General features: G+C 41.1%; 1 protein-coding gene and 1 long non-coding RNA gene across 2 annotated transcripts; one reads left to right on the forward strand and one right to left on the reverse strand.

The window, feature by feature from the left end:
- The first annotated feature begins 3,793 nt into the window (after positions 1-3,793).
- LOC113954640 (lutropin-choriogonadotropic hormone receptor) lies at positions 3,794-16,417 on the forward strand. Its single transcript, XM_027659217.1, has 8 exons — positions 3,794-3,862; positions 4,404-4,478; positions 4,571-4,648; positions 7,336-7,404; positions 8,065-8,139; positions 9,351-9,536; positions 12,748-12,828; positions 15,077-16,417. Exons 3-8 carry the CDS (start codon positions 4,593-4,595, stop codon positions 16,314-16,316), a joined length of 1,707 nt encoding a protein of 568 aa, XP_027515018.1. The 5' UTR covers positions 3,794-3,862; positions 4,404-4,478; positions 4,571-4,592; the 3' UTR covers positions 16,317-16,417.
- LOC113954643 lies at positions 4,578-8,129 on the reverse strand. The gene is made up of 3 exons (XR_003530298.1): positions 8,100-8,129; positions 7,033-7,133; positions 4,578-5,068 (listed from the first exon to the last, which is right to left on the reverse strand). It is a non-coding gene; the product is annotated as an uncharacterized LOC113954643 (long non-coding RNA).
- Positions 16,418-16,493: the final 76 nt, after the last annotated feature.

The raw sequence follows: 16,493 nt of genomic DNA on the forward strand, positions 1-16,493 counted from the left end.
TGAAGTGAAAGATAAGCTTGGGAGAGCATCAGTAGAACTGCACTTTTTCTTTGATCTTTCAGTTTGCAGGTGCTGTAATTTTACAGTCTGGGTCTCTGTTGCTTCCCAACCCTTGGCTTTGTACCTATTTAACATCAAGAACTCAGACATAAGGCTTGTGTTACCCCTCTTGCCCCTTTTTCTGTTGTTACCCCAGCTGAAAGATGGCATGTTTGAGACTCCCTTATTTATTATTTTTTATTTTGTCTTCATTGAATGGCTTCTAAAGAACAAAGTTGATGACACACCAATGCAATGAAGAACAGGGAAATTACTTTCCCGGAACCTAGGTAGCAGCACCAATGCTGCTGCTTTCTTTTCAAAGTGCACTTTTTATACTTCTCTGCTGCATGTATTTCCCTGCAATACAGTGTCACAGTAGAATCCAGTGGCACTGTATTGTTGCATCCACTTGCATCTGAATGATTAATGAGAACTTTACCATTTTCACGCAGGAGACTAAATTAAACCTACAAAATTTCTCCTACCTGTATGACTTGAGGCTAAACTTTCCCAAAATGTATGCATGTCCTATTCTCCTCAGAGAATGGCTTGTTCATTGACACTTTTCCTTCCACAAAGAAAATTTAATTTGATTTCTTTGTGTCCCTTTAATGAATCTGTCCAAATGAACAGCGTAGAAATCAGTGTATTTTTTATGAAGTAAATCTATAGAACACTTCATAATTTTATTGAATTTAGTATTGAATTAGTATTGCTTTTTTAGAATGCATATTTTTAAATTACAAACCTCTAAATCATCTATTTGGCAGCACATCACCCTCTGCAAATGAGATGATAAATTATTCTCACTGCCATAAGTCATTCCAATATATGTAAATGGAAAACCAGTGGCAGATGGGGGGATCTCATGGAAGACACAAGTTTAAGACGCCAAACCCGAGTTCTTCAAGTTCTGTGAGCAGGCACTGCTCCCTCTCAGCCTGTGAGTCTCTGAGGACCAGATGCCCAGCAAGCCACTTATTCTACATCCATCTTTCATTTATAAGTAACTAGTGCAATACCAAAAATAATATTCTCACTGAATTTGATGATGAAAAAAATCATTAATGTTTCTGTAAGAAATACGTACATATTTACTATATGATTTCTAGTGTGCATCCTCCTTTGCCCCTACAAGTGAAATACAAAACTCATTCTGATCGAAGTAGTTTTATATCAACAGCAAAAGAACTTGTTTTCTCATAATTGTAATTGAAATAAGCTAACTCTTAGAACTGTGACAATACTGACTGATTTTGTAGATGCATTCCAGTTGTTCAGAAGATATTTTTTCTTGACACTGTATAATCTTAGGTTTACTTTGTGTGCCCTTCTAGTCAATTCTGTGCAGAAAAACACTGTTTTGAAGATCTTTCCCATATATATGCATCAATATATACTACTTACTTTCAGGCTCAATTTTGCATAGCTCTACAAATCTTAATCTAACAGATATTTAACAAGCATTTAATAAGTGGATTGGTTTTTTTCTATGTTCAGTATTGGTTATTCTTGAGTACACATGGGGAATAGGAGCATCTGTACATCAAAATCCAAGAGTGCCGACAAAAACAGTCATGTTGGTCGCTGTAATGATGAAAAAGAGCCACTTCCTTTCAGTTTGCGTGCACATAATGAAAATGGCATTCAAATCCAAAAATTATTCATAAAATGTGCTGAATCCATATTAGTGCATTTCTACATCTGTGGATTAGATGACCATAATTCTGACTTGGTTATAGCGTATGTGAGCACCGTGAACATTATCTGTATCCCTACCCATGGAAATAAATTCACTAAGCAGGACCAAAAGGCTCACAGGCTTGGGCTCACTCTATTTACATTAGTTCTGGCCCTTAGTCTCTACCTTACCTACAATTTACTGAGAAAATGGAGATTGGCTGTTACAGAGACACTTATTCCAAAGGGTTGGCATTCCCTTTTGCCAAGGCAGCAAAATGTTGGTCTGTCTCAAACCCCACTGGCATGGGCTACCACGATGTCTGAGTGGAGGCACTGCTGCCAAACAAGAGGGGTTGAGCAACTGTGTATAAAAAAAGCAAATAGAGTGGAAAGCCCATTGCTGGTGGCTTTTCTGTTAATATGTTGCTTTGTGTCTCCCGTTTTCATTGTAGTGAAATCTCTCAGAGCGACTCCCTGGAGAGAATAGAAGCGAGTGCATTTGACAGCCTTCCCACCTTGTCTGAAATGTAAGCATCAGTTAAAAAAAGGCATCCATATCATGATTTAGGATCATCAAGGAGTAAACAGTCTGCAGAGAAGTATTCTTGGACCAAATCTGTCTCTATTACTTTGGTTGGCTTTAGCTGAGATCTATGATGAGAAACATTTCTCTCCAAAGTACCATATAAAATAGGGAGCGCTCTGCAAGGCCTGGCCTTGGAGATCTAACGCATGCAAAGACATCCATGCCCAGAAAATCCCTCTGCTTTCAGTGAGCTCGATGACAGGAGCACAGCTCTATGTCTACTTCTGCTGGCATTGTCAAGCTTTCTAAGCGGGGAAACAATTCGAGATGGCAACAGATGAGAAAAATCTTTCTTTTTGAAGATGCAGTTTTCAAAGCCCTACATTATTTAAATTCAGCTGCTTAGTATGCACAGCTCTTCTTTTGAGCACTAAAATATTACTCAAACAGAACATGTACTGATTTTAAACTTGACCTGCATAGCACTGGCATATGAGAGAGAGAGTTAAAAGCAATGACTAGGAGAATGCTCTGAAATATTTAGTGAAATTGGAAACTATAAATCTGATTCAATATCTCATTACTGCCTTTTTCGCACAGCATGACCAGTGAGTGGCTTAAAATTGTGCAACTGAGGACAAATCCATCTCTTTTTTTTTTTTTTTTTTAATCTTGTATGTGAACGTCCCTGAAGCCAGTTACTCACATAAGAAAGAGATACATATTTGTCCACCTCTGATTGGGTCCAACTTCCACTAGAATCAATGGTGGGTTTAGGGAAGGAATAAAAGATTTGACCCCTACAGTTTATGGATAGTTTGCCATATGCCTGTCTTCCAAAACCAAAAAGCTAAGGAAGACCATTAAAGAGCTTCAGGAGGCTCACAAGAAAACATGTTTGAATCTCGAATGCTCTACAAACCTCACATTGCAAGGGCTTGAAGTCTCATACTGCGCTCAAGTCAAAATTCAGTGAGTGCTCTGGGTAGGTGGGTTCAATGGCATTCTTGAACTTCCAACTTTTCTTGCAATTTCATGTGCTAAAACCTTTGAATTTTGTAAGTCATGCATAGGGAGGGAGTTGAACTATAGTTTCTGAACTTTAAGGCAAACATAGATTTACCAGATAATGTGGGTGCAGAAAGTGCTCCTTGAGAAAGAGATCTGCCTGGTTTTTGAGCGGCCACTGGCAAACAGGATTTCTCATACACTTCACTCCAACTGCCAGTTTCTGCAGATCCGTGCAGGCACCTGGTACTACGAACGACTGCTCTAAGGAAGTCCATGGTCCACTTCCACCAGTGACCAGGATATCCAAACCAGATCATCTCAGCTCAGTGAACTGCAAGAATTCAGGCACTGTCTTTTTTTGACTGCCTGACAATTATGGGCCATTTTTACTACCAACAGTGCTTCAAAATGCGCCCAGTAGCATATTTGCAGACTGTTTTCTGAGAAAGCAAATCACAAGCAAAATTCAGTACCCTTCCAAATCTATAATGATTATAGCACTGAAATATTTTTCCCTTATTACAGATTGATCCTGAACACGAAAAATCTGCTGCACATTGAGCACGGAGCATTCAGAAATCTTTCAAGGCTAAAATACTTGTAAGAAAGAGTTGTATTCCTTTGCTCTTTGCTTTATTTATTCTTTTCTCTGAAGCAGACAAATCACTTAAAGGACTGTAAGGAAGAAAGAAGCTTTTCATGCATTATAGTATACTAGAAGTACATACATCATTTACAATAGCTTTAATGTATAGTGATGTCTTTCAATAGGCAAGAAAATAAAGTAAGCCGGGGCAGGGCAGGGCAGTGATGGACAAAACAGAAGTCTGCAAAGTAGTTCTGGTAAGTGCTTATTTCTAGAATAAAGCTTTCAGACTGACAGGGCACTATATAAAAGGGGTAACTAAAATCTGTTTCTCGTGCTTAATGTAGAGAGAAAGTGCTTCTCCAGGGCACTGCTTGACAATTCTACAAAACTTAATTTTTGTAGGTCTTACTAACACATTTGAAACCTAATTAAAAATTGTCATATTTGTCACCTTTTAATGCACTGTTAAACTCAAACCTACTAGGTCAGCTTCTTGTTGCATGCACTCTGGTAATATTTTCTCCTATAAACAGGAATTATGCTTTTCTCTAGGAGCATTTGTAACACTGGAATAAGACAATTCCCAGACTTGACACAGATCTTCTCATTGGAAGCTCATTTTATTTTGTAAGTAGAGACACAACCTAGCCCAGCTGTGAGTCTTTTCCATCTTCTTCCTGGATTGCTGACAAAAATACCTCTTTTTCTTTCTTCCAAAGGGAGCTCTGTGATAACTTGCGTATGACAATTATACCACAAAATGCTTTCCAGGGGATGAACAATGAATCACTGACACTGTGAGTAAAATAATCCTAGCTCCAGTTCCTTCTGCGAGGATAACACTTCTCTTGAGAAAAGCAAGTTGACTTCATAAAAATTTTGACATTAAGCCCCATGAAATATATATCTCTATTGTGAGTTAAATTTGAAATGCTTAAGAAAGATAGAGGTCTTCTTCAAGCTGAAGAACGGAGTTTTATGCAGAAGATAATTTCACATAGGAAAGAAAATAGAACAAGGGATCTAAATCTTCATCTTTGATGCAATGTTGCTTTTAAAAATACCGTCAACAGGATATAAACTCCAAAAGCTGCACTGGAGGCCGAAGTCTCTCTTCTTCCCTCAGGGGTGCAGTTTCATGAAATAGTGTTTTCAGGGGCCAAGCAGACTGAGAGAGCTGATTTAATACTGCTGAACTTCAGCTGCACGGGATCCCTCTGAAGAAGAGGGACAGAGAGAGAAAAAAAAAATTAGTTCAAAGTGCTGATACTGCTTCTTACCCTGATTTTTTTGACTCGGCTTACATCGATTCCTATAACTCTCCACACCCAAGACTTTCCTTTTAGCCAACCATTGCTACAGCTACTTGTGAGATGGGTGGGTTTGATGCTGTGAGATGCCCCACCTGAGGAACACCGAAAGCAGCGGAAAGCCAAGGTGAGATGTCCTCTGCCAGCACAGCACAAACCGTGTATGAATTTCACAGTGCCCTTGTCCTCACAAAAACTTCCATAAAGTACTGTTGAAATAGGAAAAAAATCACAGACTGAGCCTCTTTTTGGGATGTGGCCAAAATTTGGGTCTCCCAAGGAAGGACCTGCTGAGCAATAGAGGGCAGCAGCAGGCCACCTACTTCGTGCTGTAACCACAAACACCAGTGTGGAGCCCTGTAAAGCACCTTTGTGGACCAGGCTGCAGTACACATCCAAAATGGGAGCTTTGCCTTGAGACAAGCACGTACCAAAAGCCCTGCACAAAATTCCATGAATATTTGCACCTGCAAATGAGCTGTGCACACCAGCAAGAACTGCAGTTGGTGGACCAGGCTCTTCATCAAGCTGATGTGTCAGCATGACAGTAATTTCAACACAGATTTTATGTATTGACCAATACCTTCTGAAACCAATAGAGGAAGTGGGCATAAATGTGACTGAATGTTGCTCCTACACGATGCTAAAGAGGAGCAATTGCTTAGATTAGTGCATCATTTTATCTTATGACCCTCTTTCCTCCCAACAAGTTCTCAAAATAACTTCAGCAAAATTATGATTCTGCTAATGGTGCAAGAAAATGAACATAAAAGAGATGGAGAAAGGTGCTTAAAGTTTTTACTGTAACCCTAAAGTGTATTAAGTGGGAGTGAGTCTAAGTCAGGGAAGAGCCAACAATCATTTTTTTTCTCCCATCCTTTTGTGATAGGGAGCTCATCAGAAGAAAAAAAGAATTATCTTAGCAGCGGTTTCCTAATTGTAGAGCTACATGTTAACTCCACCCCATGCAGTTAGCTGTAATTAGCTGAAGTAATTCCTCTTGTTACAGCATGGTCTGGTGAAATACAAGTAATCTATGAAGGTATAAAGTCAGCCTGCAGTAATACTTTGCACTGCAAATAGCTAAATTAGCCTTTTCAATAGTTAATGTTTCGTGTGGATGGGGAAATCGATCCTACATACTGTTGTGGCTTTTAAGGGAATCACTAATTTCAGCAATGTGCTTAGGTGCCTTCTCCTATCAAATGTAGCCAGGTGCTCCACACACTTCAGTTATTCTTGGGAGCAGGCTCCATAGGCCCACTTTGTGCTCTCCCAAAAGCAGGTGGAAAAGCAATAACAGAAATGTTGTTTAATTTATAAACTGTGCCAAGTTTTTTATTATGACTTAATAATAAATAAAAAATAATTATATACAAGTGACTATATTGAATTTGTATTGGAAACATGAACTTAATATCACAAATGCATATTGATAGACCCATAGCTTAGATCTCCTAGTGAAGAAAAAAAAGAGCTGGACTTCAGGTGTAGCAGAGCCCAGCCTTTAGGTATCTGGCCCCAGGGTGGGGAATCAAGAAAAAAGAAAGACATCAAGGGTCCCTGTGCAGTGCAGGGGACAGCAAGGTTTCCACTGCACAAATCAAGCCTGGCAGCAGCACTTTGGAGAAGCTGGTAACTCACTGACTGCTGGATGATGCACAACTTGCCCCTGCCTCTCTACAAAGCTGCCTCTTGGGCTGCTGGAAGATTTGTGTGTCCACAGAGGATCTAAAATCCAGCAGCACCCTCCAGGCTTTAGAGTTGCTTTCCACCTGACACTTCTCTAGCCCTGGATTTGCACTTGCTGATACCACAAAATCCAGATCTTCTGTCTCCAGGTTGTTGTCTGTGTGCCAGAAACAGCTTACCTGGAGTAATGTCTTATTTCTGGATCTCAGCCACAGGTAGGCACAGACAAACCCCTCAGAGGGGGGAGGATCTGAACATCAGCAGAAGTTCTCTTCAGCAGCTAAACAGGAAGGTGCTTAGGGAATTTAAACTGCAACTTTCTTAGAGTCAGCGTAAGTTGTGCTATAGTTACCTTTGTTCTTTATAAGCAAACCCTCTAAACATTAAAATGAATGCAGCATTAAGGTTTGAAACTTGCAATACATACCATAATCTTGCCTTTACCAAATCCTTTTTCCTTACACACTTTTTTTAATCCCCAGCAAATTGTATAAAAATGGATTTGAAGATATCCACAGCCATGCCTTCAATGGGACAAAGCTGAATCAACTGTGAGTATGTTTTCCCTCCTCAGTCATAAACAGTTCAGTAAATAATAATTCAAACACAGTCAAAGGTTCTTCCTTCAGCTTAACTGGCTGTGTCTTGTATTTCCCAATACTCATGAGAAAAATACATCTTTCGGTATTAATCCTGCAGCTCTTACTGCTTTGTCTGAAACACCATCCCTTAGAGTATAGCAGTTTTTATGAGAAAAGCTCATAATTTTTAATAAAATTTCATAAATTCTGAAATTTAGCAGTAACAGTGGAAAACTTGAAACCATAGCCAAAACTGAGGAACCTACAGTTTATGTCTGGAAACATCAATAGTTTTTAAATCCCTCTCACATGCTCTGGGACTAGCCTCTTGGTTTGGGCAAAACTTTTGCTGCATTTTTGTACACTGCCACCACAATGAAAGAACCAGCCTGGTCGTCCCTACTTTAAGTGAGGAAAATTTGGAATTTATCAGCTTTAACTGTAGATGATAACAATCTGATGGCATCAGCAGAGGGAGAGGTCACATGGGAATTACAAGTACTCCCCAGCCAGGTATTGCAAAAACCACCTGTGTGATGGGAGAAGGAATTGAAATAGGTGTGAGAAGGAAACGAAAAAAGGGATATTTTAAAAAACAGATGTAAAGAGAGTTCATGCTTGAATCCACAGAATTCTGAAGGACAATAAGAACCTCAGGCGGATACACAACGATGCTTTGAGAGGGGCCACAGGGCCAGATGTCCTGTAAGTATCCACTCTGTTACCTGAGTGTCCCATGGGAACTGTGCTGTGCCACACGGGCTGTGTCATCACAACAAACACAAGCTTTGAGTCTGGAAAGAGATTTGATCTCTTACCCTCTGTTTATGAAGTGAAAACATGTCAATAAGATGCCATGAAATTACAGGGTAGTGAAAGGCTCAGTTTGCACTGTGACAGACACCTATCAGCCAGTTCTAGTGTTGGGATTGACCTCCACGTCTTAGATATTTTGGGCTTTGCTTTATTTGTGTCAGATCCTCGTGATCCTTTTCCTGTGTCTTATATTCTAACATTGCAAGCTAACTTGTTCTTTGGTAGCATGGATATTTTTTACAATACATTATTTTAGAATTTAGTTATAAAAGTGAACTAGCTGATTGCATGCTATAAGGTTGTGCTGAATAAAACACATTATTATCATCTTCATGATTTATTAATCAAGTACTTATTGGAGGGCTGCACTGGCTGTAACTCCATGTAGTAAAACACAGCATGTTGTTCTGTAAATAGCACTCTGTGCTGCACGTGCCTTTTTTGTTCCTTTCATTGGTACTTTACGGTACACAGCATTACTAATATAATTTTCACAACTGTAGCCTTTTTTTCCCTTGTTTAATGGCCTGACTCTGAAAATCCTTAGTCCTGTTGATGGCCTTTCCTCACACAAAGAGCCCCTCTGAAGTTACTCTAAGCTAAGCTGCTAAAGTTTGTGTTGGTGAGAATGATGGAATCTTTTGGGGCTTTAATTGGTAGCTTTAATTAAAACACCTAGAGCAGCCCTTCAGAGCCAAGCAGAGAGCCAAGAGGGTGTCCTACCTGTTAGCTGGCTGGAGAGTCACATTTTCCCGCTTTCTTCTCTCCCTGTCTGGCTTAAAGAGCCATCCCTCACTCTGTGCACAGTGAATTTCAAGAGAGAGGTCAGGGCACAGCACCTGGAGTGGTGGGCTTCAGTTTTTCCAGGACAAAGTGAGCTCCTTGCCTCGCTGGGGGCTCCTGAGCCACAGGCATACTCTTACCCCACTGCTCTGTAGTTTCACCGACTGTGTTTCTGAGCTGGGTATCAGGTGCTGAAGCGGCTTTGTAGATTTAGACCTTTGTGAAAAGCCGAGTTGCTGTTTCCTACTGTCCTTTGGTGCTTTGGTGGCATTTTTATCGGTGTGAAAAGAAAAGAGAATGCTCTCTTTGTTCCACAGGGATATTTCTTCAACAGCGCTGGAGTCCCTGCCTAGTTACGGGCTTGAGGCCATTCAAGTCTTAAATGCAACGTCATCTTACTCGTTAAAGAGACTGCCACCACTGGATAAATTCAGCAGTCTCCTAGAAGCTGTTCTAACATATCCCAGCCACTGCTGTGCTTTTCGAAATCTGAGGACAAAAAAGTAAGTCCGAATAGCACATTATTGTACTGCGGTACTTCAGAAGCTCCAAAATGCCAATTCTTCTTTATTTAGCTCACAAGGTTTGATTATCTTTATTCCAGTAGCAGCAAAGCCGTGGTGTGTAGCAAGGTCTTGCATGAAACAACAGATCTCTGCTAAAGCCAGGAAAATGATGTCCATTTATTTTAGAGCAGAAGTGGATCCCATCCAGTGTCCTGGATCTGCCAGCAGGAACATTATTCTAAGTTTGCTTAAAGCTTAAATATTTTTCTTGGTATCTCAATTAAAAAGCCTACTGGCATGCAGAAGGTAGATCTTCATCAACAGTGTGTTGCCTTAAAAAAAAAAAAAAGAAACCCTGTAGCCTTTAGCTATGTAGCCTAATTAATACAGGTGATATGATGACATAGTAGAAAAGGCAGGCTTTCAATTACCCACCAAAATTAGGGCCTGACACAAGTCTACAGAAAGATATTACTTGGTTTAGTTCAAATCATTTCAAATATTAGACAGTATAGTTTTCCCCACAATTGGAAATCATGACACAGAGAGAGCTTTGCATCAGCTAATTTGAAACAGCCAATCTGAGACAACTGGAGCTAATTTTTCAGCATTTATATTTCAAAGAAACCAACCCTCTGTTGACTTTAGGCAGCCAAAGCAACCCCAAATCAATTTAGTTTGAGCTGTGAGGATGCCTTATTTCTCATCTGTCTCAAATGAAGGCTACAGAAAAAACATACTGAGCATTCAGTTGTGAGCAGCCTGATCTGTGTCACTTGCATGCCTTCACTTCAGGACTGTCTTGCAAGAGCAGAGTACAATACAATTCTTTAGGCTAAAATTAGGGGTGATGCTATGCTTATTCTGCCTACCTCATTTTACTAAGGGGTCCTTGATTCTGCAAGAATAGAGCAAAGATTCTACTGTCAAGGGTTTCCATTGCTACTGAACTCTGATTCAGTCCCAGATCAAGACTCTTGAGTGGAATAAATGCAGAAGCAACTCTGGGACAGAAAGAAAAAAAAGCATTCTGATAAAGAAAACTACATTTCTGATGAATTTTCGGGTACCTGATTTTGCAACATGACCATGCTCTGTAAGAACAGGGGTGCTATAGAAAGTCACTTTCTTACATTAAGTGACTGCTTGCTTAGTGAAGTGGGGGCGGGGAAACTCCATGCATATCAGGAAACGACTGCTCCCCTACCTGTGGCATCAGCAGGGTTCAGAGCAGTGCTAATGCATTACCTGTCTGCACAGCACTGCCTGCTGGAAAAACCCTGTACAGGCTGTTATCTCCTATATGACCAGCTACTACAAAGGAATAAGAGGCCTATCTCTGTCTCTTTTTCCTTGTCATCTGTTGATGACAACAGAAGACCATGGAGACTGAGACCTCCCAAGACCTTGCCAGGTTACACAGAGAAGAATCTGTGTGGTTTTGTATAATCATGGTCACAGAGCTGCTGCCTGTTTCTACCTCCTTCTGTTGCTGTGTACTCTACATACAGTCAACCCATCAGTTTTTACTCCCCATGTCCCAAAAATATATGTATAGCACCTATAGACTGCACTCTCTAATCAGTGAAATATGGTGACGAGATAGGAGAATAAAGTCCTCAGACTAAATATTTTTGAGATTTGTGAGGTTCAATTGTGGTGTACTTATTCCCTGAGCCATGTAAGGGAGGTGGAAGGTAGCATTCAGTTCCCTAGACTTTCTTATACTTGCCTAAATGTGGCAGGGGGAGGGCAGGAAGCAGGTGCACCCTATCTTCAAGAAATTAAAAGAAAAAAATCATTTCTGTTGCCATCCTGTTGTTATAACCATCACGTAGGGGCTTAGATTGGTATCTTATTTCTCTCATTATACATAAAACTTCCTATAAGTTTCCAGGTGTCTGATTCTCTTAAGAGTACACAAATGACCTTAGTGTTTTTTGCTGGTTCTTTCTAGAGGTGAGACAAAGCCATTTCCATTCATACTGATAGAGTACCTGTCCCATACTTTCAAAGCCGCAAAATCAGAGATTTTGCCAAATATGTCATCTTTCAACTTGTTCTTTTCAAACTGCTTTACTTCAAACATTAAAGTCTACATCCAGATCCCAGACAGTTTTTAAAATAGAGTATTCACCTGGGGAAGAATAACTCCATGCACCAGTATGGGCTTGGGGCTGACCTACTGGAAAGCAGCTCTGCAGAGAAGGACCTGGGGGTTCTGATGGACAACAGTCTGTCTATGAGTGTGTCCTTGTGGCCAAGGAGGCCAATGGGATCCTGGGATGCATTAGGAAAAGCATTGCCAGCAGGTCAAGGTGGCAATGGTCAGCCCTAGTGAGGTGCATCTGGAGTGCTGTGTCCAGTTCTGGGCTCTTCAGTACAAGGGGGACAATGGAGCTCCTGGAGTGGGTCCAGCAGAGGGTGAAAAAGATGATTAAGGACTGAGGGAGCTGAGCCTGTTCAGCCTAAAGAAGAGACAGCTCAGAGGCAACCCTCTCAATGTCTATAAGTATCTGAAGGGAGGATGTCAAGAGGATAGAGCCAGGCTCTTCCCAATGGTGGTGAGTAACAGAACAAGAGGCAACAGGCGGAAACTGATGCACAGGAAGTTCCACCTGAATATGCAAGGCACCATGCACTGGAACAGATTGACCAGAGAGGGTGTGGAGTCTCCCTCACTGGAAATGATTCAAGAACTGTCTGGATGCAATCCTGTACCATGTGCTCTAGGATGACCCTGCTTGAGCAGGGAGGTTGGACCAGGAGAGTCACTGTGGTCCCTTCCAACTTGGCCCATTCTGTGATTCTGTATCAGGCCAGTTTCCCAGCAGCTCTTAACAGTCACTTCTCTAAAAGCCAGTGTGACTGCTACCATTCATACTGGTGGAGAGTCTAGCCCACTTCAATACAATATTTCAAAACATACCTTTTAATTTCAGCTTGAGTTATTTCACTATAAAAGAATACATCATAAACAATAAACAAGCTGAAAGACCATCCTTACAGCCCTCCATTTGGTCCTGCCTATTGTCACAGTATTTGAAGCCTTCTCTTTTCTGCTTCCAGATATCTGTGTGAATGTTTGTGCTGCCATGAGGCCAAACTCTAGCTTGCCTTACATATCTGTGAAGATCACTTGCAGAGAAGACAGGATTTTGGCCAAAATTCAGCTTGAAACTTAACTTTCTTTTCATCCTTCTTGCAGACAAAATTCATTGCTTTCCATTTTTGACAACTTCTCCAAAGAGTGTGAAAACACCATGAGGAAACCAACTAACAAAATACTGTGAGTACCTCTCTGCATACAGATGCTGGAAGTAGCAAATACAGACTTCCCCCTGCTGCTGTTCATGAGTTTTTCTCAAACAGCATGTCTTTGGCTGCCAATTCAGTCACCCTTACAAGTTGCGCAGTGGTAATTTTACTATCATTAAACCAAGATTTGTGATTTGATGCTCAAAAGAAAAGGGGAAAAAAAAACCCTTCATGATGTCATGAGCTTTACTCACTCCAGTTTCTCTTCTGAATTCTTGAAAGGCTTTCAAAACAGTTATTAAATACTTTAAAAAGTTAATGGCCTACATGGAGACTTTCCATGTCCTGAGATAATTGCAGTTGTTAGTGTGATTCAAAGAAGAGCTGCTACTGTCAATATTTTTATTTTTGCCTATAGAAAGGATAATTAGAAGTCTGTATATCAGTAGTTTTCCATGGTAGAAATAGAGTCCCTGAGTTAGAAGTGTGATGACCCCATGCCAGTGGTTTACTCGGTCTAAACATGTCTTTTCATATCATAAGAGTTTTGTCTGAGAGTGTTCAGTGTGACAATGAGAAGGGCTAATATCAAAACTGTGGTGTTGACCATGCTGGATTACACAAGCTCTAACCCAGTATTCAAGGGAGAAGTTTAAGAATTTGCTATTATTCACCCCTTTACAGCTAAATGGTAGACCTTGGGACTTCCCAGCAGCCCTGATGTGGCGTCAAAGCATTGTAAAGTCTAGAAAAAACAAGGTTATGGTCACAAAATTTCAATGGCTAAATACAGCTGAAATGTGATTGATTCATTGGAGTAATGACTTCATTGGACATTATCTTGTTTGCTGGTTGGTGAGGCCTCCTACACTTGCCCTTTGGTTTTATCTGACTGTTTGCTCTGGAATGGCATCTGTTGCACTCCTCCTGTGCATTAAATAGTCTGCCCAGCCTATTGGGTCCTGCTTTGGTAAATCCCAATCCCAGCAATTCTCTGAGCAGACATTATGTTAAGCAGATGGAAGTAAGCTCATGGTTCATGGTCTGAATGGCTGCAGAACCACAGCAGAAATCATCTGAAAGTCCTGAGTTCTTATTATTAAAAAAAAAAAAAAAAAAAGCTGCTTGCTCATGGCAACATGTTTACACTGCCTCTCAGAAAATCACAATCATTTTTTATTAATAAATAGAATTAAATGTATTCCCTGCTCTTCCAGTTTAAACAAGGCAATTAATTGCAAGACATTGTCCAGTTTTTCATATATGAAGAGTTAGGATGACAAGATTTGGAAGTTATTTGTTCAACAGGAATAGCTGAAAAGCAGCTCCGCTTCATTTGTCAGTTAAGACCCTGCTCCAGAGCTATCATTTAATGTACATGCTTCAGTAGATGTGGAAGCTTAAGCATGTATTTAAGTTATCCCAAAGCTACCAGTTTTCTCTAGAGTTGTCCCTCAGAGATGCTTTCCATGTCTCACACTGCTGACTGAGTGTTTGCCCACCAAACACTCACAGTCAGGATGACTGGGAAGTTGTGAAATAGGTACCTTTTATGGCAGGGAAGTGCCATAAAAGACAGTGTTTTGTTTAAAGTATTTCTTCTTTCGTGGCCTTATCACCACACTCTTGATGACCCAGAGGTTAAGGAGGTCTATTTTAAACACCTAAAACATTTATAATTAGGCACTGGGTCCAGTCTAGATTTAATAAACTCCTAGCCATCAAAATTATTTAGTTAACCATGCACTTCTACTCCTTCCTTTATAATACTGCAAATATCAAATTCCTCAGCACTTCCCAAGTCATACATAGTCTCAGGAATTCATTTGCTAAGTGCCTTTCCTAAGGGAGGTAACTGCACACAGTTATCTTAGGTTATTTTAGTGTGGCTTCTACAACTGTCTGATAAACCTATGTGCTTCAAACCTGTAATCCATCAATTCAAGTGTAACTGTAGCTTGGACTACAGTCAACTGACAGCATGAGAACGATGGCTCACTTACAAAGCAATCACAATAAAGTACTTACAAATAAGTGAGTTGTATAAGAAAGCATTCCCATGGGTATGACTGTGACCTCTGCTGCTCTCCAAGGCTGCTACCCAAACACAAAGCATCCTTACAAGGCTTCATTATTTGTAAACACTCTGTAGAAACACGTGCAGGAAGTCACTGTTTTAAAACAACTGTTATCTGTTGTATTTTAGAAAAGACTGTGAGCAGCATGAAACAAATAATTCACTTCTATTCGGGGGGGTTGTGTTTTTTTGATGGTTACAGATACGATTCTAACAACACATTGCTGTGGTCAGCAGGAAAGAACATACATTCCTTCACAGATGAAGAAAACTCTCCTTACAGCTACTCAGCCATTTTCGATGACAGCGAAATGACAGGCTTTGACTTTGAGTATGACTTTTGCCAGCCGAAAGTATTCACGTGCACTCCAGAACCAGATGCATTTAATCCCTGCGAGGACATCCTGGGATACAGCTTTCTCAGGGTCCTGATCTGGTTTATAAACATCCTTGCCATTGCCGGCAACTTCACCGTCCTCCTCGTTCTCATAACCAGCCATTATAAGCTCACTGTTCCCCGCTTCCTCATGTGCAACCTCTCCTTCGCCGACTTCTGCATGGGACTTTACCTGCTGCTCATCGCCTCTGTGGACGCCCAGACGAGCGGTCAGTACTACAACCACGCCATAGACTGGCAGACGGGCAGCGGCTGCAGCACCGCCGGCTTCTTCACGGTGTTTGCCAGCGAGCTGTCGGTGTACACGCTCACGGTGATCACCGTGGAACGGTGGCACACCATCACCTACGCCATGCAGCTGGATCGGAAGCTGCGGCTGCGGCACGCCGTGCCCATCATGCTCGGGGGCTGGATATTCTCCATTTTGATAGCGGTGCTGCCTCTCGTAGGGGTCAGCAGTTACATGAAGGTCAGCATTTGTTTGCCCATGGATATTGAGACGGGTCTTTCCCAAGCCTACATACTGCTGATCTTGGTGCTGAATGTTGTTGCCTTCATTGTCATTTGCGCTTGCTACATTAAGATTTACATCGCTGTTCAGAACCCAGAGCTGGTAGCTGCCAATAAAGATACCAAAGTGGCCAAGAGAATGGCAATACTGATATTCACGGACTTTACCTGCATGGCCCCCATCTCCTTCTTTGCCATATCCGCTGCCTTTAAAGTTCCTCTCATCACAGTGACCAACTCCAAGATCCTGCTGGTCTTATTTTACCCCGTCAACTCCTGTGCAAACCCATTTCTCTACGCAATTTTCACCAAAGCATTTCGAAGGGATTTCTTTCTGCTGATGAGCAAGCTCGGTTGCTGCAAGAGCCGAGCGGAGCTTTACAGGATGAACTATTTCTCTGCTTATGCCTCCAACTGCAAGAACGGCGGCTCAGCCACAGCCCCCAGCAAAGCCTCACAAGCGCTGCTGCTCCTGTCGGCGTTAGAGAAGCCATATCCTGCAGTGCGAGACAAGATGTCTTACAAGGAAAATTAAACCAGAGTGCCAAGAGATGCAGCACTTTGCAAGGCCAGTTGTAATTATTCTAGTAACTAGGGATTATTTTCTAATGTCCTGAGCATTTCACAATAAATAAAAATGCCAGTCAATAATTCGTAAGCAACATAACTGTTCTGATGTTCAAAGTGGTATTTTCCCTTTCCTTCCTTTGTA

Source organism: Corapipo altera, unplaced genomic scaffold (assembly GCF_003945725.1).
Source record: "Corapipo altera isolate COAL_440 unplaced genomic scaffold, ASM394572v1 48, whole genome shotgun sequence".
NCBI lineage: Eukaryota > Metazoa > Chordata > Aves > Passeriformes > Pipridae > Corapipo > Corapipo altera.

Coding starts and splice junctions, on each gene's coding strand:
- LOC113954640 (XM_027659217.1), top strand. CDS start 4,593: ATGACAATTATACCACAAAATGCTTTCCAGGGGATGAACAATGAATCA. Junction 4,649..7,335: donor AACAATGAATCACTGACACT/GTGAGTAAAATA, acceptor TTTAATCCCCAG/CAAATTGTATAAAAATGGAT. Junction 8,140..9,350: donor GCCACAGGGCCAGATGTCCT/GTAAGTATCCAC, acceptor TTTGTTCCACAG/GGATATTTCTTCAACAGCGC.